At 36.8% G+C, this 26,015-nt stretch overlaps 5 protein-coding genes across 5 annotated transcripts; 4 read left to right on the top strand and 1 right to left on the bottom strand.

The window, feature by feature from the left end:
• Positions 1-11,134: 11,134 nt before the first annotated feature.
• On the top strand, positions 11,135-11,831 carry CBG11601 (the record flags this gene model as incomplete). The annotated part of the gene is made up of 2 exons (XM_002637689.1): positions 11,135-11,222; positions 11,656-11,831. The coding sequence occupies 2 exons, from the start codon at positions 11,135-11,137 to the stop codon at positions 11,829-11,831; spliced, it is 264 nt and encodes an 87-aa protein (XP_002637735.1).
• A 1,380-nt stretch (positions 11,832-13,211) lies between these two features.
• On the bottom strand, positions 13,212-14,150 carry CBG11600 (the record flags this gene model as incomplete). The annotated part of the gene is made up of 3 exons (XM_002637688.1): positions 13,212-13,367; positions 13,534-13,661; positions 14,042-14,150. The coding sequence occupies 3 exons, from the start codon at positions 14,148-14,150 to the stop codon at positions 13,212-13,214; spliced, it is 393 nt and encodes a 130-aa protein (XP_002637734.1).
• A 4,172-nt stretch (positions 14,151-18,322) lies between these two features.
• Positions 18,323-20,238, top strand: Cbr-grd-12 (the record flags this gene model as incomplete). The annotated part of the gene is made up of 5 exons (XM_002637687.1): positions 18,323-18,388; positions 18,435-18,515; positions 19,054-19,488; positions 19,921-20,040; positions 20,089-20,238. 5 exons carry the CDS (start codon positions 18,323-18,325, stop codon positions 20,236-20,238), a joined length of 852 nt encoding a protein of 283 aa, XP_002637733.1.
• Positions 20,239-21,222: 984 nt separating this feature from the next.
• CBG11598 lies at positions 21,223-22,726 on the top strand (the record flags this gene model as incomplete). Its single annotated transcript, XM_002637686.1, has 5 exons — positions 21,223-21,297; positions 21,343-21,417; positions 21,498-21,926; positions 22,405-22,524; positions 22,574-22,726. The coding sequence occupies 5 exons, from the start codon at positions 21,223-21,225 to the stop codon at positions 22,724-22,726; spliced, it is 852 nt and encodes a 283-aa protein (XP_002637732.1).
• Positions 22,727-23,016: 290 nt separating this feature from the next.
• Cbr-xbx-1 lies at positions 23,017-24,978 on the top strand (the record flags this gene model as incomplete). The annotated part of the gene is made up of 6 exons (XM_045238082.1): positions 23,017-23,125; positions 23,174-23,232; positions 23,308-23,406; positions 23,453-23,541; positions 24,171-24,639; positions 24,691-24,978. The coding sequence occupies 6 exons, from the start codon at positions 23,017-23,019 to the stop codon at positions 24,976-24,978; spliced, it is 1,113 nt and encodes a 370-aa protein (XP_045094600.1).
• Between the last annotated feature and the right edge of the window lie 1,037 nt (positions 24,979-26,015).

Genomic DNA, 26,015 nt, shown 5'->3' with positions numbered 1-26,015 from the left:
GAATTTTGAACGAGCGTTCCTCGATTTTTCAAATGATAGTATTCGGAAAAATGACCGGAAAAATGAAAGGCTTCTGAAACCGTAAATCCTGTTATAAAAATAGCTTCTACACTGTCAAGATTGACTTTTAAAGTCTTTTAGATCTAAGTCTCCAGAATTCTACATTCATCTTTTCAAATGTTATGTTCTCCCGATTCTTGAATATTGTTCTGTAGTTTATTCCCCTCCGCCTTCTTCTCGCCTTGCTCTAAAACTAGAATCTCCCTTAAGATTTTTCTCTAAGTGTATTTTCCAGCGTTGTAATATCCAGTACAGTTCCTATTCTGATCGTCTCTCTATCCTCAATATGTTCTCCATTCGACATCGTAGGCTAAAAGCTCAACTAATTCTTCTCTTTAAATTTTTAAATGGCTCCGCCTACTTGCCTAACCTAAATGCACATGTCAAATACTCCTCCTCCCCTCGTCGCCCTATGAACTTAATTAATGTTCAGCCCTACTCCTCTGACTATTTTTCTTCAATTGTTCCCCTGTGGAACGCCATCACTTCCCAAGTTACCCGATTTCTCCTACCTTCCGAGTTTGAATCCTTAATTTCTTCCAGTATTACTCGTTATTGATATATTTGCTCCCCTATTTTTCTTTTCTCTTCTTCTACCGGTTACATTTTTCCTGTGTCAATATCTAAATTATCCCGTTTCACCTCCCCTACTCAGATCGGCCTCGTGAGGGGCATTTTTCTGAGTCTTTCATGTCTACCCCTCTAATGTTTTGTTACACCTGATCAATAAACAAATTAAATTAAATTAAATTGAGATAATCTTTCTTGTCTCATATTCAAGATATCAAAAATAAGTCAACTGATAAAATGTTTGTGATATTATGATGAACAATTTATCAGCTGACCACTTTTTCATGTCAGGAACCGAGATAAGTCGACTCAAAGTTAAAAGTTAGGGTGTCCTTCTATAATAGGTGTTACGTTAGAAGAGCCCTGCAAAGGTACCTTGGACCGTTTCTAATAGAGGATTCCTTTCTAATAAAGGATTTACCGTATTTCTTGAACATCATTTTGCCACCCAGTTCCAATTCTATGACGTTATAATTGTTCCCAGCCTCCGCTTAATTATTTTTCATTTCCTGGTACGCATCCAGACAATGATCAGTAACCCTTCATTCCACTTTTTAATTCTTTAGTTCTTTACCCTTTTCTCGACAATTGACCGTTCATTTTTTCATACCCTTTCTTCCCTTCCATTTATTAATTTATCTCCGAAACTCAAAATTTCTCGTTTTCCACTCGGTTTGCCTTTTTTGTTACGTAGGCAAGCCATTTTACACCCCCTTCATTTTCACCCATTCAATGTTTCTCTCCTCTCGTTGTTTCATTAATCTTCTGTGTATTGTGCTTTTTCATCCAAATGTCCTTTTTCTCCTCCTCAACTTTTTTCTATTCAAAAAAAAAACTTTGGTTGCTTTTTGGAGTCCTTTTTGAGTGGGTGATCCTTCTATTTTTAGATCGCCCAGGTTCCTAAACGGACTCTTTTCTTCTTTTTTCGTTGACTTGTCTACATGAATTGCACTTTCACTTCCGAATGTCTAGAATACGTATTTATGTGGTTCAAAGAATATTCGTGCGTAGCTATCTCGAAATTCAAGATTTTGAACGGAGTTGACAGTAGGATTACGAAAATAATCTGACACAAAAAGGCTATGATATCAGGAACTAAGGTACCGAGACAGTTTTATCCGGTTCTGATGATTATCAGGAAATGTCTTTTAGATCTGAAGCTTTTCTGAGTCAAATGTCATGAGTGCATTCGAGACGTGGGCGACTGTTTGTTCCAGGTGTAGGTCACAAAAAGTTATGCTTCTCCTGAAATGATCAAAATTATCGAACCCGAACGATTCACCACTGCAAATTCCCGATGTTTTGTAAACAAGATGGTCAGTAATTCCGACTTTTTACGTTTACTTTGATCCCAAGCAAGGCTGACGTACTGCTGTCCATCAGAACTTCCGACAGAGGTACATGGCGATTCCTCAAGTCTAGGTATTGTAATGATAGTCCAAAGATGAACGGCATAATGTTTTTTTTTTTTTGATTTTCATGAAGCAACTTACTTTGACAAGCGATAACTCAGCACAAAGTTGATCAAATAATTTGAAATGTGGCCAGTTTCTTGATGAATTATTTGAAATCTTGCACACCAAATTTAAGCCCAGCACGACGCTTTACTCTAATTATATTCCAGTACAAAGTTGAGTCCGGTGATTATGCGCCAAATTGTGGGTGCAGAACTCAATTTTTTAGATTTTATGTACATCCAAACTGAGGATTTTGTACCCCTAAATCAGATTCTACCACAAGAGCCCAAAATGTTTGTACCCTCCGAATGATTTGTCAGTTTTATGGGTTGGATAATTTTCGTTCCAAGAGACCACCCGGAAAACCTGTCAAACGCTGAGATGCCCATAGTCCAGAAGTTTACTAAACATCTTCTTGACTACACTACAACTAGTCATCTTCGACTTCCGGAGAGTTCAACACGAACATGACATTTCCTGTGAGGTCACAGATTTCTGCAAATGTATCAACAAGTCAAGTCTATATTTAATGTCAAATTATTCCCTCATCTAACCTTCTGCTGCGAGTAGATATTCATTCATTTTACAAGACTAAAACTTGATACGATAATTCCAGATTTTAAAAATTAGATGACACAGAATCGAGGTCGTGGCCTGCTTCCTGTTCAAGCCCACGCATCGAGAATGTAGGAAAGATAGGATAATCTATAAAAAGTAGTTAGTCATGAGATAGATGCTCATGAAAGTTTCACATTTTCTTCCTTATCCGGAATTTTTCTTTCGTGATGTCAAGAAGATTAGAAGTCAATATTTTTGGAGTAGTCTGTGTACCAGATGATCAAGAAACGAAGAGGATTTGGATGAGAGAGAAATGCACAAATCAGATGTTTATCAACAAAGGATTTTCTTTTTTTCATTCAAAAATAGGAATTTGGAAGTATTTCTTCTAAAACATTAAAGAGCGCAAATTCCTAGCTTAGTACCATTTTGAGTCATGGAACGTATCTCATGTCATCGAACGTTTTTTTGTTTAGTTCCAATTTATTCGATGATCTGATTATGTTCCATTTTTCTGCAAATTATTCTCTTCATCATAATGAATGTCATCACCAGAAGTGCCCCTGAAGATACTTCCCGGTAGAGAAGAGTGTTAGAAACAAAAAAAAAATAAATCGAGGAGCACTTTTGAATATCTGCACGGAATGTTGAATGAGTCTGGAATGTAATAAGTTGGTCAAAGATTCCAAAGGAATATGTTGGATTGGCGATATTGCACGGAATCTTTATTTTCAATTTTTTTAGGTCCGTTTTCAGTTTGGGGTTTTTTAATAAACTATCAGGCTGCTTTTTTTTCAATTTTCAGCAAACTTTTCTTGAAATACTAAAATCGGGTCAGGTATAATAATAAGTACCGTAAACACTCTAATAGAACGCCACCCGGGCCGTCCACTTTAAGCCTATATATCTCACTTGTTTTGAAAGATTTCAAAAAATTCTTAACTGATAAAATGGGTATCATAAACATCAGCAACATTTTATATGTTAAACACTTTTTGACATCTTTCACAGAACATGAGATACATGAGCTCAAATTTGACAATTCGGGTGGCGTTCTGTTGGAGTGTCTACCAACTTCGTTTTGGGCTCTCAACTGCTTGTATTTCAAAAATTTTTTTCTTAACTTTGTCAGTTAATTTTAAAACTCCGAGCGATTTCGGAATAGAATTCCTACCGGAATAATTCCGAAAACAAAAACTCGAAATGAAACTCCGGCCGAAAGATTTCCGAAAGATTTTTTCTGAATCAAAATATGGGCAGAACATTTCCGATTGATTCCGGAGTAATAGTTTTTTGGAATACGGTATCTCGAGCGGATATAATTTAAGTTTTTTCTTCTGTTTTCAAAATCTGTTTGCAAATTTGTCACCAATTTTTCGTGCTTTTGTGGCGAGGAAGTGGGATTCCAAGATTCAAACATTTTAGAAATCGGTATATCCCAAAATTCTAAAATTTTGGAACTCGGTATTTTCGATATTCCGAAAATATCCAAAAAGGTCATCAGCCCTGGAGCAGACACTGTAATCTTTTACTATAATTTTATTCATTTCAGTAAATTTTCTTCATGCTCTTTTATAAATTTGCTCCGTCATCTCCTGATGACTATGCCCTTTCGAATGCAGAAGCATTTCTAAATTCGCCTAATTCTATCCAGCTACATCCCAATTTCCGATTCTCATTTCCCTCGCCCAAATCGTGTTATGATTGACATCTACGGTAAGAACGGCCCCCAGAAAATGTGTGACGTCCTTCGGAATTCCCCAGATAACGTTTTATTATAGAGAAATTGTTTTCTGTTTCTTTTTTGTCTAAAAGAAAAAGGTCCGATGGGAGACATAAAATATATCCTACCGGATCAGAGTTTACGTTGAGGAAAAAAGAAACAATCTTTTGACGTCGACGGAAAAGAAAGTTGAGAGAAAAACCTACACTCACGAAAAAAGGTCAATTGTAGACACACTTTTTCGCCTCGTCGACTCGTTCTCACAATTTTTCCATAATTTGTCATTGAGTCATAGACCCAAGCATGCTTGAACTTTTAAACATTTTCTTGGTTTTTTTGTTGAATTTTTTGAATAACGGCTCAATGAACAAAAAAGCAGAAACAAAGTGTTAACTGCAGCATGGATGATCAAACATTTCATTGATAATTGACCACTATTTCTCAAGGACCTTTTGCTCCATCCGTAGATTACTTCCGGACGACGACTCATCCTTGAAATATAAAAGTTTTTGCACTTCTTGTTAAAATGTCAGAATGTTTTGATGTAGTCTGCTCTGATCATAAAACTTTAAAGATCCAATGTTCCTTCATTATAGCCTATAAACATCGAAAAACGATCAGATATAATTGTTAGCACCTCTAGGAAGTTCAATTTTTGGTGATTGGCCATTTAAGATATTTTATTTTCACTTCTCGATTTCAGAATCTGTATGGATCTAGAATTTTCATTGTTAGCCATTTTACCCTCTAAACTGCCTTTCCCAGCTTACCGTAAAACCCTGGGACCCCATATTTTAACTTCGAAGCAATCCATCTCGGTTCTTCTTTAAGATATCCACAAGTGATCAAATGATGAATTGTTTACCATAACATCCCAAACATTTTTTCAGTTGACACATTTTTTATATTTTTTTTCGTAACCGAGATAAAAGAGCTCGAACTTGGCAATGGAAGGGGGAGGGGTTGCTTCTATTGCAGGTTTTACGGTATTAAGGCGACTAGCCCAGAACTCCCAAAAGTGTACCAAACACTCTTATCCAACATTGTTTGAATTCTGCTCTTTGGTTTTTTTCTGAAACAGCTATAACTTTCTGACTAAACCTGAAACACTAATTTTATTACTACCAATTTATTGAATTACGGCCAACATCTTATATCTCTAGAACTCTCTCAAAATATTTTAAATTATAGGAAGATACCCTACATAAACTTTAAAAATCTTCACTGATTTGGTTCAATGATCTCACAAACATTCAGCGTCATGGTTGATCTGGTCAAAAATAGAAATTACGCCTAATTTCGATCTCACTGATTCCGGAAATCAGGAGCGTGAGAAAGTGCTCGGGATGTTTGGCTTTTTAGATATTACCCAGATGTTCTGGACCAGCCCAAACTTCTAGTTGGGTATCATTTTTTAGAGATCATCTCATATTTTATTCAAGTACTTTTCTGAGAAGAAAAGGTTTCTCCCTTTCCTCCTATTGTGACGTAAGCACCCTCCCTTCAAATGCAGCAGACATTTCTTGAAATGTATCTGTAACTTAAATATAGATCACCACCACCCAACACGTGGGGGGGGGGGGGGGCATGTAGCAGGAATTCTAAATAAGAATATACTTTAGGGATAAAAAAGTGGGCGACAACACAAGTCATGGAAACTGACAAATGGGATTCACATGATGATGACGACGTTTTGAAATATGCTTCTAATTTTGTATTCATTGTTCCGGGTTTCAGCACTTCCAGTGACCTAATTAATGATAGACAGGTCAAGTTATAAGAATTAGACTACAAGAGGAAATTAGCCTTATTTTCAATTAAGTATGGATCCCTCGGGAGGTCCAGTCAAATCTGAGTTCCGATCTTGAAAAAATAAGAATGTTACGTGGGCAAAAAAGAAGATTGAAGAACGCGTATTTTATTCAATTCAGAAGTTAAGAATAGCTTTTATTGTACTTGTCAAATTTAGTAAATTTTGTGAGAAACTGATCATGTGAAGCTTATTTACATTCTGAATGCATCAAACCGTAAAACCTGTAATAGAAGAACCCTCTAACCTTTCACTTTGAGCCAATTTATCTCGTTTTCTGTTAAAGATATAAGAAAGTTGTCGACTGATAAATTGTTTATCATAATATAGCAAGCACTTTATCAGTTGAAACATTGTTGATATCTCGTATAGGAATTGAGATAATTGAGCTCAAACATGACAGTGTGGAAGCCATTCTATTACAGGTTTTTAGGAATGTATGGCGGCCGCTTTTGCTTCGCCCGCGTGGCTCAGTCAGTAGCGACGCCACACCTTGAACACTCGTCTCACAAGTTCAACTCCTCGAGAGCTTAAAAGAACAAAATCAGGAGATAATTATTTTTTTCGTTTCCTCCTACCTATAATATCATCAGGAACGTCTTGTTTTTGTGTATCTCATTTGTGTTTGAGTACTACAAAGTTTAGCATTTTCCAGGTAGACAGATAGATGGCTCATTACCCAAGGGACTCCTATTATTCAAAAACACTTCTCTGAAACTACAAATCTATACGATTCCCATTAAATACCATTTTATGGTTCCTGATTTACCGACGTGCTTAGTGATACAAAACCCTCAAAACTTCCCTCTTTCAATTGTTATAACGATAATTAAAGGTGGGGGACAGGAGATTTTAGGATTTTTGTAGCTAGGGTATGCATTCTACCGTGACGGTGTACAACGCTTAATGTCACTCTGCGTACAGCTGTCGTCCTCGCCTTTATGTATGCAATCGGGTGGCCACTTTCTCTTTGCCCGCGTGGCTCAGTCAGTAGCGGCGCCGCACTTTCAATCTTCGCCCCTACAAGTTCAACTCCTCGAGGGGCATATTTATTGTCGAATTAAAAAAAGTGGGACCTGGAAAATTTCGCGGGCGGCTTCCCGGTCAATTTTCGAGGCCTTGCCCCAAAACACTACGGTAGTAAACGAAGCTTATTTCTGTGAATTATGTGAGATTTTCTGGACAAAATTTACGTTTCTTGGTATGAAAATGATCGCTAGCATCTCTAGAATCTGTCTTTCATTGAAAAACCGAACTTAATTGCGAAAGTAGCTCGAACGAGGCGAAACTCTGAAATATTACGTTTTTGCCGCGCTTTTTCGTGGATCAAAAAAAAATCTACGCCTTTCAAATTCTCAGGTCCCACTATTTTTAATTCGACAATAGACAGACTATCGAGAACATTGTTTTTTTTCATGTCCCCCACCTTTAAAAGAGTACATTTTTACATTTTTTGTAATGGGAAGTCTGAAATTGAAGATTTCGAACCAAATTGCTAGTCATCTCGTTTTCTCTTTTTTCTTCCCACCAGCTTTATTCTGGGTTCAGTGATTCTAAAAATAGCCGAGGACACAAGCTATTGTGTCTATTTTTTCCTGCCATTCCCGGATCCGACATTTTTTTTCATTTCCATGATTTTGTAAAAAATCTGTTCCAAAAGCCGAATATTTGTTTCTTGACCCCTAAATTGGATTGGAACAAAGAACGGGGGGACGAATCATAAAATTTTATTTCCTGGTTTCCCCCGTTCCCAACGTCTACAAGGCGTAGAAAGAGTCCATCAAGCACCCCTTTTATCTTAATTTAAAAGAAAAAAAGAAGGGGTGGTCTCTTTCTGGAAAAGAAGGATGTCTGGAGGAAGTGGGCGGAGTCAGAGTTTATCACTTTGAGGATCATTCGTGGGGCTCAATAAGTCTAGATGCTCTCTTGCACTGGAGATATTGAGGACATGGGGGGTTTTTTTTAATGTGTGTCCTCTATGCTCTGGTTGTTTTGGTTTATGTGCTGGAACATTTTTGGGATAATTTCGATAATTGATTTGTTTTTTGTTGGTTTCTTGGCCAGAATCAGAAGTTCAATTTTCAGCCAGCTAATCAGCTGGCAGATTATCCAAACGATTCTAAATTCTGGACGTTGTAAAAAAGTTACCAAAAACCTGCAATAAAAGGGCCCCCATACTGTCAAGATTTTTTTCATTTTTCTCGATTCTTATGCAAGATATCCAAAATATGTCAACTGACGAAATACTGCTATTATGACAAGCAATTTATCATATTAAAACTTTTCTATATCTTTGACAGTAACCATGAGAAATCGACTCAAGGTTAAAAGTCAGGGGCCCTTCTATTACATGTTTTACATTATTTCATCATCATCTTTTTTAAGCTATAAAAGAACTTGAACTTGTCGGTAATCTGTAGCCTGATCTCCCTGAAGATCACTATTTTGAATTTTTTTGATCTGTTAATCCCATTATTCAAATTTTCTGATATCATTCTCATCTTTTTAAAGATTTCTCTTTGAACCGAACCGAAGGACAAATAACCTGAATTGTTGTTTCATAACACTTATTGAATGTTCCCTTTGACCACCTATTATCTTATTTCTTCTTCTTGAACTCATACTTCTTCACATTATGACACAACGTTTCGCCTGCTGAGATTTCAATTAGAACCCGGGGTGTAAAGTCTTCTTCTTCCAAAACGTCACAACGCCTTCCGCTTCTTCTCTTTCAGAAGAAACACTTCTTAATCATGACCCATCTGCATTTGTTGGCATCTAAATGAAATTATTTGCGGCGTTGCTCCAGAAGAATGAATGAGACCAAGACTTTGAATCCGGAAGTTCTTGAGTAAAAGAGATCAATGCACCAAATTTTTGATTGGGTTCAAATAATATTATTGTCTAGAACAATTATTAGACTCGAATGTGCCCCATTATTTTGTGGTTACTGCTGGTGGTTTGGTTTCATTTCACATTTAATTAGCAAGTTCATAGGCTCCAGGACAGGTGATTTTTAAAGAATGACACGTCTTCTAGATAGGAAAAACAATACTTCAGGGTAATTGTATTCTACTTTTCATAATTTATGGTCTCGCCCACATTAATTTCATGGTACTTAAGTTAGAACGATTTTTATGGCATGTGCATTGCCAGTCAGTTGTTTTTGTATTGACAATCGAGGGCGGTCTTTTCCGACAATCTGCCATCATGATTTAGGCCACGGGCGTTTTTACAGAAATGTTTCCATGACGGGCCGCGGCTCGACCGTAGCACATTCTCTGTTAATATTGCCGAACCTATCAGTAACGTCGCTACTGAAGTAGCTTCGAACTCATTAATATATTCCCTCGTTAGAAACCCCCCCCCCCCCAACAGTTTTTTCTCTCATTACTCATAAGAACACCCTCCCCCTCTCTTCTCCATTTTCCCTTGTCATCTTCATAAGTCGTTAAGGTGACATCATCCAGGGGGACTTTTGAGAAGATGAAGTGGCACCTAAAGGTGTCTGGGGACCCATCATGATGTCAGGCTTCTACTTTATTGGTTCTTCCCCTTCTTCCTTCTCTTCCATTCTGTTCTAATTCCATTTTACGCCGCCGGATCACAAATCTTCGTGTCCCGGCTTCAAATCGGATTTGATTTGAAAATCTGGATTTAAATTTAGTCGGAGGAGCCGATGTCGAATTTAGAATTTAGAGTCCAGAAACTTTCGGCAGTCTCTTTTTTTGGCAACAGATGATGACTAGATGTCACACGTCATCTGGGTCAGGAAGGGCTTCCTCTGGCCTATTTGAATGGGGTTGAGGGTGGAAGAGCATGCGGAGCAACCCATCGCAACAATGGAAAACATGAGAAAAGAGGTTCCGGTGGTCTCTAATTAGGGCTAAACTTTTTGAGTCACTCACTTTTTTTTGCTCGTTCCATTTTTTTTTGCAAAAATTTTCATTCTTGTCATTTTTCTTGTGACCCTGATTCTTGCACTCGAAAAGTTTGCAGTATTGTGTTTTGTTCTGTTTAAAGAACTCACAAGACATCAAAAGATGATGGACCGGATTTGGAGACATCCAGAGATCATGGCTGACGTCTTTCTGAAACTGTGACTTCGTTATGAAATCAAAAGTTTCTTGGAACAATCGGAACATAATTGATCATAAATTCTCTTCTTCCTCGTGTCTATAGATCAGCAGATCTCTTCTCCAACACCCCCTAGATGCAATTATGTACGCACAATCTTTTGCACACGAAATTCCCGATCTACGTTTATTGGTGTCAATATTTTTTGCTCCTTCCTCCCGCCTTCTCGAGCGATAACTCAATTTCGAGGAGTTTTTGCGTAGATGCTGGTAATACTACGAAAAGTGTGGTCCGGCGTTCATACCCGAGTTGCTTTGCCCTATTCTATTTGAGGCAGACTCCTTGGGCACCGTTCTTAAAGCCGAAACTGGGTATTGCCAAAATTTGGTAATAACAAAAAATGGCTAAATTTAGGAAGTGCCAGATAAAGTGCCAAAATTTCTTAGTGGTAATTTTTATCGTATCGCAAAATTTTAGAAATTTTACTTGCCCAACCAAGTCACTAGATAACTGTGATCATCGCTAAAAACTTATATGGCAAATGATGGATGAGTAATGTCCATTCCTTTTTTTTTCTAAAGACTCTCATACCACAAACACACAAATGAGCCAGACAGCTCATTGTTTTTAACTGCTCTCTCTTTCAGTTTTACGCTTATTATCTGGTCGCATTGCTACAATTTGTCTGCGGACACCCTGCTCTATGTTCAAGTTTAATAATCTGACCATATCTGAAAAAACGCTGACAAATGTCAGTTGACTTGTTTCTTTTTCCTGTCTTTTTGATATTCAATTTACGTGTTAATGTTTGACTCGATTTGACTCAGAAAGCACCCACAGAATTATACCGTCATTTTTCAGGTAACACACAAAGAAACGATGTCGTCCCTATACAACATCGCTCGTCTTTTTCTTCTAATTTCCATCATGTCAACGCTGGTTGTCTCCTATGCCGTTATGCCATCAGGTAAGATTTCAGTGAAATTCAAAGTTGAGAAAGTTTAAAGAGGCCCCGAAGTATTATAGTTTTAAAATTATTGTTGTTGTTCCAATTGAGCTCAATTATCTCGGTTCTTTTTGAAGATATCAAAAAGTGGTCAACTGGTAAAATGTTTATCACAATATTATAACCAACATTTTATCAGTTAACTAATTTTCAATATCATTTACAGGAACCGAAATAATTGAGCTCAAAATGCACGTAAATGATCTCTGAAACATTTTTGAAGCCAGACAGGGAGTGCACTCGGAAGCGACCTAGATTAAGCGTTAATTGAACCTCCGAGAAGAAAAAAACAAGAATTGTAAACCACAGTTTTATTCTGCTCCATTAAGACACACGCTCTTAACTACTACACAACACCCTACAATTATATAATTCTATTTTATTGGATTTTCAGGTGAACAAGAAACAGTATTGCGTTTTTGGAAACCACGATCCAAATATTCCGATGGCTTGACACCAAACGATTACGATACGAGTCAAATGGATGACGAAATCGAACAGCCGTTGAGCAAACGGACCAACCTAAAACGGCTTGTGATTCTGTCGGCACGTGGATTCGGAAAGAAATGAAACAACGTCTTGGATTCTGACGATTGACGGTGATGGTGCAACGATGAGAACTCTTTTTTAATCTTTTAGACCTTCTTCTTTTTTTCCTCTTTTCCTCCATGTTTCCTGTCTGTCTTTACGTGTTCATGCATAATTTTCTGAAAATTCCCCCCATTCGAAAGTTTTTGCTCCCCTTTTCTAGCGTTGTTTACAAAAAAACAAGAAATTCGCTTTTAGCTGTGTTCCAACCGGATAAAAAAATTAAGTTGAAGTGTAATTTACGTTTCAATTATGAAGCTGATAATTAAAATGAATGATTGACTATGTTTTTCACTGGAATGGCAACAGAAAATAGGGAAAGAAAAACGGAAGAAGAATAGCACTGATCCGGATACACTTCGAAGTACCCAAATCCAGATCAGAGACAGCAGAAAAAGTGTTTTCGGCTGTTTCAGTTCCGCATTTTCTATTTTGGAAGAATATTTGTGATCGTTCAGTTATTTTCAGATACCGATTATCTTGGGTCGCCTTTGATTTTTCATATTTGTAAAGATTTGGATGTGAAAACATACAGGTGGGTTTTTGATGTGGTAGGCAGAAAAAGGAGCACAGGAAAAGTAAGAAACAACTTTTTGGAATATTTATGGAATGAGTAAAATATCAAGAAGGGAAAATAGGGAATAATCTGAAGTATCTGAATTTAGGGATGCTGAGAAAATTTATTCGATATTAAGACAGTTAAAAATCGTAGAAGTGAGTCAAACCAAAGACGGTTTGGACTTCATGAATCGGGCATCATTGAGGGAGCAGTCTCCAGGATAGATCTATTTCCGGAATTCAAAATTGTCGTTTCAAATTTAATTGATTAATGAAATTTGGGATCTTTATGGCTTTGACGGTCCCACAATAATTGAACGGTCCCATGAAAAAAAAATTACGATCTTCATGTTTTGATGGAGAGTTTCTGAATTCCAAGCTACATAAAAATGAAATTATCGACGGGACTATAAAGATTTTCATGGGACCGATGAATTGAGTGCTGAATCTTGCGTTGAACCTTGTTCTTCGGTTGCTTTTGAGTCTTTGTTTCAGTTCAGATGGTTCGAGTTTCAGAAGTTTTTTTTTAAATATTCTACCAATACTCTGGTTGAAAACAATAGCTGTTTATCACACAAATTTCATATTCTCTTCAAAAAAAAAGTGGAAAATACTAGTCAAGAGACAAGAAACTTTATTTAACACAGATTACAAAAAATATTATGGAAAATGTTATTAAAGACGACATGTGTTGAGATGATTTTTACGAATGAGATACTGTAGTAACACGGCGAAAACTGAATATAAGCATGGGATTGCGACAACTATCGTTCTTTTGAAGTCCACAGTATGATCTGATTTGAACTAATCTTCCTCTTCCTCATATCGACTTCTTTGTTGTCGTTGAAAAGTGTTTCCATCACGACTTGTTGCCAAATTTTCATTTGACTTTCCTGTTATTCTATCCTTTATTTGTGTTTTGAGACTGCTCAACGATGCTCGACGATTCTCCCACATCTTCTGGAAAATAAATTTTAAAAGTTGAGGATTTCCTTTGCTTGTATACCTTCAAATCATCTTTGATCACGGATGGTCGCCGAATGGTAACTGCAAGACTTTGACGACGAGAACGGGGATGTGTCTGTTAGCAAACAATGTTCTTTTGTAGCTATTGGGATATCCTTACAAGTGGTGGACGACTGAAAAAAGAGTTTGCTCGACTGGTTCGTCTGTCGAAAGGTTGTTGATCATTCGTGCGAGGGTTCAGGTTGAGAGACCTCTTCCATTTGTCTAGTGTACTTTTTAAGGTGTTGTCTGGAAAAAATTAGTGATTTTCAATTTTCACATACCGTAAAACCTGTAATAGAATGCCCTCTCTAATTTCAACTTTGAGCCAATTTTACTCGGCTATTGTGAAAGGTATCAAAAGGTGATTAACTGATGAAATGGTTTTGATATTATGATAAACATTTCGTTACTTGAACACTTTTCGAAATTTTTACAGCAAATTAGATATATATGGGCTCAAAGTTGACTGTTTCGATCGTATTTGAGTGGTTAGGGTAACTGAAAACCCCTATTTCCTATTTCATCAGTAATCAGGAACAGGAACACACAAAAAATATTCAAAAAGCTACCGGAAATCAATCATTCTAAATTCATTTTCCTTTTTTTCCCCCTCAAAGTGCAATTACCTTGTTTCTGTCTCGGTATCAAATCCTCTTTATCTTCATCCCATTCACTGGTGGCGAACACATCCGAAATGGACTTTGATCGCATTCGCAGCATTGCATTTGTTGTCATAGCACCTCTAAAATTGAAAGTTAATTTTGGAGAATAGGGAAAATAGCAAAATAAAGAGTCCAATACATCTGATTTCTATTATTTTGAAGCTGTCGAGTCAGAAGGAAAAAAAATGAATGCAAAATTGGTTTTGTATGTGCGAAAAACAACAAAGTAGGAATTTTTCTTGAAAGTATGAAAATATTGATGACGTTAGGAGAATGAGTAATAGGTAAGGGTAGAGGAAGTTGGGAGTTTTTTTTTGAATTTAAGACAAAACAAATGAAAACAACATGATTAAATTCGGGCAAGATTGAATCTAAATATAGGCTTCTGGAGGGTTCAATTCCAAGGAACTGAGAAGAAAAAAAATTATTTTCTGTTTACCCCAAAGGTCTTGACTTTCTGGGATCTATACCGTAAAAACTGTATTAGAAGGGACCTTTTATTTTTCGTGTGTCTCTAGTGGGGGTCCTTCAATTAGAGACGCCCTACAAATAGACGGTGCACTTGTATTTTTTGTGAGGTGGCTGAAGAGGGAACTTATATTAGAGGGACATTTTCCGTAATTTCGTTTTTTACTTAACATCCATCAACAATTTCTCCAACAAGATAATCTTTAAATGGAGAGGTGCTTCAGTTGAAGAAAGCATATACGTTTTTTCGTGAGTTGCCTAGGGGATATTTCAGTTTAAGGGCACTTCCAATACAGGTTTTACGGTAAGTTATACAACTCAAAAAAGTTATTTTTAAAAAAAGATTACTGTACCTCATCAAATGACAAGGCAGAATTGGTAAATCTACTCTTACCTAATTGAACAAAGCCTAATTGATTATCTTGTACTTGATACTTCAATTACATATTTGAGTCAGCTTCTTCATCTGATTCTTGATTACCCAAATAGCCTTTCTTTACTGATCACGTAACCGTTTTCTGTCTTCTGTGATTCCATTTTTATTACCCAATAAAGTTCCAAGCCTTTCTCTTCTATACTCCGTTTTTTCCCGTGAAGCCGTCAGATGCTAATCTCTCCTAATTTGCCGATAATTCATTGAAGCGGGTGAGAAAGAAGATGACGTGCGGTGTATTTAATTGGATCTTCTCTCGCAAAAATGCCACCAATTTTTCGGTAGTTTTTTTTGCATGGCGACTTTGCCCGAGTTTCAAGAATAATTGGATGAAAGCGAGAAGAGAAGACTCGTTTCCGTTGCTAATCAGGTGGAAGAATTTTAGAATGATCAGGTGTGGAGAGTACAGGGCGACAAAAAGGCTATATTTGTAAGTAGGTGCGAGACATAATAATGAAGATGAGAAATGGGGGAGGAGAGGAATGAGAAAATGAAACAAGCATCCAAACGAATTATGAAATGATGTGTTACGATGATCATTTAATTTTGAAACTTTAGTTTTGGGATGCTGCTATGCTTTGCCGTTTTACAAACTATCTTCAATTTGCTCATTGAATTCCAGTGTTAACTTATTTTCACCATAACATAAAGATCTTCAGCAGCGGGTTAAAAAAATAAACAGCATCAACTGAATCTTGAAATTTTAGTTACTTTCCTGGATGAATCCAGACAATCTATCGTATAACCTGTAATGGAAGGACCTCCTAACTTTTAACTTTGATCCAATTTTTATCAGTTCCCGTCAAAGATACCTAAAAGCTGTCAAGTAATAGAATGTTCACCATAATATCACAAACAATTTATCAGTTGACAAATTTTTGATATTTTGCATAGGAATCAAGAAAAATCAGCTCAAACTTGACAGGATGGGTTCCCTCTTATTACAGGGTTTATGGTAACTGCTCGTTTTTTCTTGAGTAAAACTGTGGCTTATTCAAGATCAATTTGCAAAAGTTCTAAAAATATGTTTTTTTTTTGGTTTTCTTACAAGCATTTCTATTTCTCAGTTTGAAGAGCTAATAAGTTTTGTGGGACAATATTACCATATTTCCTCTAATATTGAAGCACACGCAAACCTTCATCTTTGTGGTCAAATTTCTCGATTCCTGTTAAAGAAATCAAAAACTTGTAAACTGATAAATTACTGATGATTACGATAAATAATTTATCTGTCGACAAATTTTGATATCTCTCATAGGTATGAAAATTGAGCTCAAAGTAAACGGATGAAGTGGGATTCTATGAGAGAAAATATGGTAATTGTTTTCGGTTCTGTTAATTAGTCGGCTTCTCGAAAAACTGTCGTTCCAAAGTTCTCATCAAACAATAGACACATCAGGCCTAAATACGGCAAGAAATCACACTTCTGTCAGAATAGATGATCCAGAAAAGAAACTTTTTAAGCTTTGACCAATAATTGATCAGATTCGATGATAATAACACCGGGAATTTCTTTTTGAGAATGAACACCCATCATCATGCTTAACCCGTTCTCGGAATGTTTCTAATTTGTGATGAACCAAAGATAGAACGATACGTTATCTTTGAAGAGGGGCTAGAGGACACTTTCGCCCTGCAGACAGCATAAAAAAGCTATTCATCCAGCTATTAATTGCATTAAGCATAGAGAGGACGGGCAAAATAGGTGTGCTTAGCGGAATTCTGTATGTTGATTTGTGCCTTATGATAGTTCAGCTACTCGCAATCCAATTATATAGTCCCCCTTTCGAAAACAATGTGGCATTCTGGTGTTGGAGGAGGAGGAGACCCGTCTTATTATAATGCCATCATTCAGAGTCATTCGGTTTGGGAATGCCTTTTTCTATAAGAATACTTTTCCAATTCCACTTCATCTTCTGAAATCTTAATTAACTTTTCAATTTCGTTTCAATCTTTTTGATTGCGTCACAGCTAGCGGATCATTTCTACAGAAGTCTTCATCCAAACTAAGCGCCAAATTTAAAGGCACATATCTCCAAAACTACCATAGCTACTCAAAAAGTGTCAACTACAGAGATGTAAAACATACAATTTTACATATTTCTTTATTTGAAAACAATTTCTCGCTTTTTTGGTTTTCGAGATATGCGCCTTTAAATAGCAAACACTCAATAAGAGAAAGCGAGCTACTCTGAAGCGCTCGCTCGAAATTAAAAAGCCCATATCTCCGAAACTAAAAAAGTTATCACAAATTTGTCAACTAACATAGTGTGTAAAAACTCATGTTCTACATGTTTACAGTTGACAAATTTTTGACAACTTTTTCGATTTTTGAGATATGCGCCTTCACAGTTGTGGCACCTAAAAGAGTATGTTTTCTAAACCGCTACACCTTGGAAGGCGCATATCTCAGGAAAAAAAACAAAAAACTATCCCAAACCAGAAAATTGTGCGAAGATTTCTGTTCTACATGTTTATATTTGACCAACTTTTGATAACTTCTTCGATGTTTAAGATATGCGCCTTTAAAGTTGTGACACCCAAAAAACTGGGTTTTCTGAAGCGCGCTTCAGGTTTATGTCAAAAACATCTCAAAAACTGAAAAAGTTGTGGGAACAAAGTTAACTAGGACCCAAAAATTCAAGGATCTCTGAAACTCGCTCTAACTTTAAAGGGGAATTTATTTTTGTAAAACTAAAACAGTATCATGATTTTCGTGATACTGTAAATGCAAATATCCATAACTAATGTTTTTATAAGCTCTCTAAAATACAAAACTTTCGACCCAAACATTTGAACTTTAGACTTAATCATTTAGATTATTCTTATCAATGAAAACGAAACAGGTGAAAGGTCTCAACCACTGGTTTATCCAGTTTTCTAATTTGTCGCTGAACTGTGTTCTGTGTCCAGATTTTTCTCGATATTTCAAGATTTCAATGGCATACTTTTTCACACAACCATAACAGTTGTTTTCCCATAAAACGGACACCTAATAGTGATTATGTATTCAGATATTCTATTAGTTCTCTCTCTTCTTTTGGCTTCTCCCACATGATCATGGGCACTGTTTCTGACTGATCGGGAAAAAGGGAATTTCGGATAAAAACTGCGTTTCCCAAGTGTCGAATAAAATTGATTTGCAAGCCGCTTGATGGCGCACTTTTCTGGAGAGACAAACCACAGTGACCGCCCTTTTTTCCAGGAAAGAAAAGATATCGAACCCTTTGATTTATATAAAGAGAGAAAGATAGAGAAAGTGAGATGATACTATTGTGATTTCGTTGTGACTTCCTTGTGACTGTCTTATTTTCTATCCGCAACTTATGTTTTCTTTTCCAGGAATGTCCACTCTATTGCTGTTTTTATTACTCACCTGTAGACTAGCAGATGGATGGTTCTTAGGAATGGTAGATTTATAGAGAAATCAAGTTCAAAAAAATCAAATAATTTTAGATGGGAGGAGGATGCCAGAATAGATGTCCAACATACTCTGGATATTATCAGAATCGAAGTCCTAATCCGTATGCACAACAGGTAATCCGTGAAAAGAGGAGGGCGAAGTGATAATCCTCCACCCAAAAATGAAACTTTTATCAAATGAGAAGAAGTGAAGCTGAAAGTGAGCTTCGTTGCGGCTCCTGGCACTGCTCTCACACCCCCATACACATATTTTTAGGTTGACTGAGCACTGTGAGAAATTATGAAAAGACTGAAATGAGAGTCGTGAGACTCCCTTATTTTCTTAGAAATGTAGATGACAAAAAAGCAAGAAATATTCTTTCATTGTTCTAAAAATGGATTAAAAAATATAAAAAAAACCGGAAAGGTACCGGAAAACCTGTAATAGGAGGCCTCCTGGAACTCGATTATCTCAAGTTCTATAAGAGATAACAAAACATTGTTAACTAATAAAATTTTGACATCATATCACCAACATATTTCTCATATAAACCAAGAAAATTGATCTCAAAGTGTACGTATTGGGTCGCCTTCCATTAGAGTATTTACGGTAGTTCAACAAGTACATATTATACGTGAAACTGTTTTTTTTTACTTTTGTTTTTTTTTTCAGCCAGCACAATATGCTCTTCCACAAACTCCTCCACCAAACCAATACGCCACAGCTCCAGCAAATTACGGACAATCTCCTCAAGCTTATCCAGTTGCTCCTCAACATGCTATTCCAATGAATTCGTATGCAGGAGGACAGTATGCGGTTGCTCCATCATATCCAACACCTCCACAATATCCAGTAGCGTACCCAACACCTCCAGCATACGTTAGACCTCCACCGCCGACATACGTCCGACCACCTCCTGTCTATGTGACGATTCCACCAACGACTACTACTACAACTACACTTCCACCACCAAAATGCTTCTTGAATAATCAAGGATTCAAGTGTTGTAACAGACTTTTGGATCAGTACTTGGATCAAGTAGTTACCAACATGCAGAGACCCTCTTGGCAGAGATGTAACCTTCAAAGATTTGCCACACAACTACAGGTTCGCTTAGGGTAGAATTTGCATGAGAATGCATTAGAGAGAAATGATTCGATGATGGTTCTGTAGGTTTTTTTGATGAGGATTAGATGTTGTTACTCCAACTGGTTATAACAAGTACCGTAAAAAACTGTGATATACCGCCAAGGCATTCTGTTTAACGGAGGGGTGTTAGGGGATGCTTTGAGGTTAAAAAATCGTTTTTGACTCGATAAAAACAATGGAATTTTATTTTGATTTTTCGATAAATTTCATCGATTTTAAACTTTTTCAAACAGAAAAATCGCAAAAAAGTTCATCCAAACAATTAAAACTATCTAAAAATCCGTAAAATTGATCGAAAAATCGAGAAAAGCATATATTGTAGCTTTACAAAAACTACTATCATCTTTGGCTTATCCCGAAATTATTTTCTTACCCCAACTGATTTTCCAGGACGAGGCACAAGGACTATTCAATCACTCAATGGAAACTGTTGTTGCCAGTGGTCACATGGAAAATCGCGCCCAATACAGAGGAGATCTTTACTGCAAAAAGAGAAGCATGGATGGAAAGGTAACGAATCAATCCATAACAAACTACCTAAATCACTTATACTTTCAGCTGGTGGTACTTTATGGGTCAGCAGTTCCGTATGCCTTGGAAAATGGAGTAACTCGTCCGATGAACGAAGACGAGCTCCGAATGGCAAACTATCCTGCGAAATACGACGAAATTGGAACTTATGATGGAACGGAAAATATTTGGACCTAGGGTTTAAGTTTTCTAATAATTCCTATCTCTTTTTTTTCAATCTCTCATTCTCACAAACCGCGATCTTACCTATTTTCCAAATTCCTTATGTTTTTTCTTTAACTTAAATTAATAACTTCATTGCCGTGCCAAATTGCTCATGTTGTGTTTTAATTGGATTTTTGACTTGTTTGAGTTCCTATTTCTATATTTCCAAAGTATTTATATATTCACTATGAAAAAATAAACTAGCTCCAAAATTAACTGGAATCTGAATGAAGTGTTTTATTACCGTAAACCCTGTAATAGAAGGGCCCCTAACTTTGAGCCAGTTTATTTCAGTTCCTGTGAAAGATATCAAAAATGTAGCTTATAAAAATTTTTTGATATTATGATAAACAATTCATCAGTTGACAACTTTTTCATATCTTTGACAGGAACCGAGAAAAATTGGCTCAAATTAAAAAAAAAGGCCCTTCTCTTACAGGTTGTAAGGTGATAAATAAAGTTTAGCCTACCTGGGACTGGTTGAGATCAGTAAGAATAGGCAGAGTCCACATCAGCTGGATTCCAAGAAGGAGCGGAACTATTTCGAATGTTGATCCAGATCAAAAGATACCTGCCGAAACTCAAGATTCCTTTCTCACCATGGAGGCCCAACCTCCCGGATAAGGAGCGTTCTTTTTAAAAAAACTGGTGTATTCATCAAGATTGGGAACTTCTTTTCGCATCGAGAATAGGAGAATTTGAAGGAAAAACAACGCTTCCCAGGTATCGAATCAAATTGATTTAATTAAGCCGTTTGATACACTTTTTACGTTTTTCGCTGGTGGCAAAAAAAGCGGTGTGACCGCCCATTCTCCGAGAAAAACGAAATCGAACCTTTTCGGTTTATATAGAAGATGTGAGAGTGGCCAATGAGGAACTACACATCGTTTGGCTATTTCATATTTTTCTTTTGATTTAAATACTTCTAATTCATAATTTCTTCTAGAATTTGCAGAAATGTTCCTTCAATTCAGCTTAATATTATCATTTCTTCTTTCCTGGAAATTTGCAGATGGCTGGTTTTTGGGAATGGTAAATTAGGAAGCCATAGATTCCGATAATCAGTTTTTTTTTCAGCTCGGGTGCCAGAACAGATGTCAACCACATGCTGGATATTATCAGAATCGCAATCCTTATCCTTATCAGTCGCAGGTAATGTTACCCAATGATAAAACTGAATGAAATTAGTCAATCCAGCTTTTTTGTATCGGGGTCATTATTCTAATTTGCAGCCCATGATGCAGTATCCTCTTCCACAACAGAACGCCTATCCAACTCCTCCAACCAGCTACGCAACCCCAGCTCAATCTTATCCTCTGGCTCCCCAACATTCCATTCCAATGAGTTCATACGCTATTGCGAAATATGCCGTGGTACCATCTTATGCGCTTCCACCAGCTTACCCAACACCTCCCTCTTATCCAATTGCATATCCGACACCTCCCGCCTACGTTAGACCGCCAGTTTATGTAACAGCACCACCTACGACGACTACAACAACTACAACAACTACAATTCCTCCACCAAAGTGCTTCCAGAATTCACACGGTTACAAATGTTGTAACAGACAATTGGATCAATTTTTGGATGAGGCAGTCTCGCAAATACAAAGACCCGAGTGGCAGAGATGTAACTTGCAACGATTTGCCACACAACTACAGGTTTAGTTCAGCGACATTTGAGTCAAATTTGCATACAAAGAAAAGAAAAACAGCGTGAAACCAAACATAGAACTGCCGTGAGAGTTATGGAACTGGGGTACAAAGTGAAACCTGTAATAGAAAGGCCCCTGAGTTAAATCTTTGAGCCAATACAGTACAGGTTAATAAGATATGCAAAAACTTGTTTTAGTGGATTTTGAAGTTGACAGATCCTGAATGTGGTCAAAATGAAAAAAAATGTGTTCTATTAGAAGATGCGTATTTGAAAACCCTAAAATCGCTTTTGAAGTCTTAAATTTATTTATTAGTCTGTATTACCACGGATTTGAAATGCCCGGTTTCGAAGTCGCAGTTTCGAAGTGACGCGGAGCTAAAAATCCAGAAAATAGTTTAAAAAATCAACTGAAAAATACATTTTGTCATATTGACCGGTACTTTTATTCCCCCATTAACTGTCCAATCTTCCCTATTATTTCAGCAACAAACCCAGGCGATTTTCAATCATTCAATGGAAGCTATTGTTGCCAGTGGACACATGGAGAACATTTCTCAATATCGAGGAGATCTTTATTGTAAAAAGAGAAGTATGGATGGAAAGGTATTTTCTAAATATATTCAAAGTGCATCCTTGTTCCCAATTTTTTCAGGTTGTTCTCATTTACGGATCAGTTGTTCCATACTCATTGGACGCTGGAGTGACCCGTCCAATGAATCCAGAGGAGTTAAGACGTGCAAATTATCCTGCAAAATATGACGAGATTGGAATTCACGATGGCCATGAAGAAAATATTTGGTTCTAGAATGTATAATAACTTTAAAATTGTTTTCTTTTAGTCTTTTTGTTTTGTTTTTCATTCTCACATTTTGATCTGACCCAGAACTTTTTCCAAAAAATTTTAATTCGCCGTACTAATAATAATATATTTGTCCTCCCCTTCTTCTGCTACTCCTAAGCCGCATAGGCTATGCGTTCATAAATAAATCTTGTTGAATTCTTGTTTCCATGGTTACCTCGTTTCCCCCTTCTGGTGAGCAATGCTCTTCCTCTCTCACTCTCTCCTCTTCTCCTGCACTTTTTCACTTATTTACTATGAATATTTGGGATCTTGCTAAACAAAAACTTGTGGAAAATAAGCAAAGAGCAGCTGAGCTTGAACAAAAATTAGATGATGAGAATGGAGCAGTAAATGATAATTATTGTGAGTTAAAAAAAACAATTTTTTTTTGGTAGTTTCCAAATTTTACAGTGGCGGAAGTACGCCGACGGCATGAATCGCATATCATTATTGCGGGAAATCGGAAATGCGTAAGAAATATTTGTTGACATGTGTTTTAATTGATTTGATAAGAGATTCAAGATTCAACTATGCATTTTTTGCAGGGCAAATCATCATTCATGTTGAATTTTCTGGAGCGGAAAGAAGATTTGAGAGAATCGGTTGGACTCGAATTCACGTACGCAAGAAGGACAAGAGGAAATGTAGGTTGATCCATTTTTTATCATAATTCATGTTTCTGATGTTTAGGTCAAAGATGTTGCAAACTTATGGGAGCTTGGTGGTGGATCTTCAGTGACTGAGTTATTGTCGGTACCGATTACAGCGAAAAATGTGGAGTATGTTGTTTATATTCCAAAAAATTCTTATGATCAGTGTGTGATTTTTGTAACGTTCGAACGAGATTTCGATTTTTTTTTGATCGATGTCGAAAACCTCACTCTCCAGTTTCATATGAGGACCATACTGTCCTAACTTTCTCAACATGATTTTCCTAGACCACCGTAGTTGATGGTCCAGAAATGGTCGGCCTAACTTTTGCAAGTTGACTTTTTTAGGCCATCAACTTTTTTGGCCTTGAAACAATCTGATGTTTACCTGGTGTGTTTTAGGCCATTTTTACAAGGATGCCTTTTGCAAATTGAGTCTTCTAGTCCATCAATTATTTGGCATAGATTAGATCTGATATTTAACGGGTGAGTTTTCTAGGTCATTGTGGTACATGGCCTAGAAAACACACCATGTGAGTATTGAGTCATTTCTAGACCATAAAAGTTGGTGGCCTAGAAAAATTCAACTTGAATAAGTTAACCCACCATGATAAAAATGGCTTAGAACGCACTAAGCTCAGCTTAGCGGTTCGAACGAATTTTGGATTTTTTTCGATTTTTCAGTCGAAAAATTTTTTTCGAAATCAACCGTTTTCGACAAACGCACGCCGCTCACGACCTGTTAGGTTTTGTTTCAGAACATGTTCCCTAATTGTTCTTCTCGACATGACAAATTTGAGTGAAATGTGGATCACAATTGAGAAAACTGTAGACACCGTCCGACGGCTAGTGGAAAATTTGGAACGGCAAGATGCGAACCTTCAGACCCGCATGGCTGAGAAATCGCGTCTTCGTCTGGAAAAATATGAATCTTCGAGTCTGAAAATGTGCGCACCATGCCCTTTACCAATGACAATCGTCGCTACAAAATACGACGAATTTCAAAACTTTGAATCGGAAAAACGTCGTCATCTTTGTCAATTTCTCCGTTTCCTGGCCTATTCATATGGAGCGAATTTGATGATGTACTCATCTAGAATGGAGCAATTCCCAAAATTAGTGAAAAATATGATCAGTCATTTTGCATTTGGAACAGTTTGTCCACAAGGTTACATCACGGATCACAACAAGCCAATGTTCATAAAATGCGGTTTTGATAATTTGGAGGTAATTTTTTTTTCTAATGGATTTTTAAAAGAATAAACTTGAAATTTTCAGGCAATTGGTATTCCTCCAGGATCGGATAACTTTATGGGAGCTTCATCCCCGTTCAATTTATGGAGAGAATCGTTCATAAGTCTTTGGCCTCAGAAAACTGGAAATGTGGATGTGGAAGATACCAAGAAACAAGATCCAATGATTGATCCAGTATTCAAAGAGCCGAGCATTGACAATCTGGTTGAAATTAAACGGAAGGAACTGGAAAATCATATTCGATCAAAGAGAGATCGAGAGGCTGCCGAGGCTCGCGCGGCTGAAAGAATCGCCAAAATCAATGTTCGATAATCTTTTTGTATTTGGTCAAGGACGAAATTTTTTGTAGAGTGAAATAAATGTGATTCAAATAATATTGAACTCTGAATGGTTTTTTTTGTAGATATTGGACTAGGTGCTAAATGTGGTTTTATGATGTTCAATGTGTGGTTTCGGCTGTTTTATAACTGATAGAGAATAATAACCAAGTTCAATTTGTACTGGCATAACTTTTGAGGAATGCGTTTTAATGTGCTCAAATTCGGAGTGTAAGAATGGAAATCATCAATCAGTAAAATGGCCAAGTTTCAAGTTGTTTTATCAACTTTCAGTTGAGTTATAGCTTGTCAAGGTTGCTTCATCACATGAAAATAACACTGTCGTGCAAATATTCATATTTGGATAATCCTAACAATGCCTATACTTGAGGAATCGCTTTGAAAAGTGCAGTGTTTCAGTAGGTCGGGTAAGTATGCCCCCATAGCATTCAATCAAAGTTTTCAAATAAAGACTTCAAAATTTACTTCCAAAAGATATTTTTAAAAAAACAAACAAAGAATTATCTCACTCCAATTTCAAACATCCTCTTTTCCTTGGCAACTCAAATACAATTGTGTCACTAATGTCACCCCCTCCTTTCAAAAGTCAAACATACAAAACTTGACAAAAGCCAATTTATCACCAAACCGTTTTTTTTGGCTAGTGTCCTTCCGAACGAAAAAAAAACAGTGTCACTTTTCTGTCTATTGTTCGAAACGTTTTTGGGGACTAAAAGAACAAGAACAAGAAGACATTTTTGGGCATCAGTAGTCACCGGCAGAGAGAGAGAGACAGAAAAGTTTAACAATTTTTGGTATTCCTTTCACGCTCCCGCCTTTTGTCTTCAAGAAGAAACAGAAGACAGATTTATCTTCTGTCACTATCAGTCATGTTTCGCCCTATTAGTCGTATTTTTTCTCTTCATTTTCAGTCTTCATCATGATTTTGATTTTCAAACGGTCTCTTTTCGCTTGCCGTTCTTTTCATCACAATGGCAAATAAACTGTCATCACTTTCGCAAAATGAGAGAG

The sequence above is a fragment of the Caenorhabditis briggsae genome (genome assembly GCF_000004555.2).
Source record: "Caenorhabditis briggsae complete genome, chrV, whole genome shotgun sequence".
Taxonomy (NCBI): domain Eukaryota; kingdom Metazoa; phylum Nematoda; class Chromadorea; order Rhabditida; family Rhabditidae; genus Caenorhabditis; species Caenorhabditis briggsae.
Note: the sequence above shows the minus strand (reverse complement) of the source record. Positions and strands in the feature narration are given on the sequence as shown.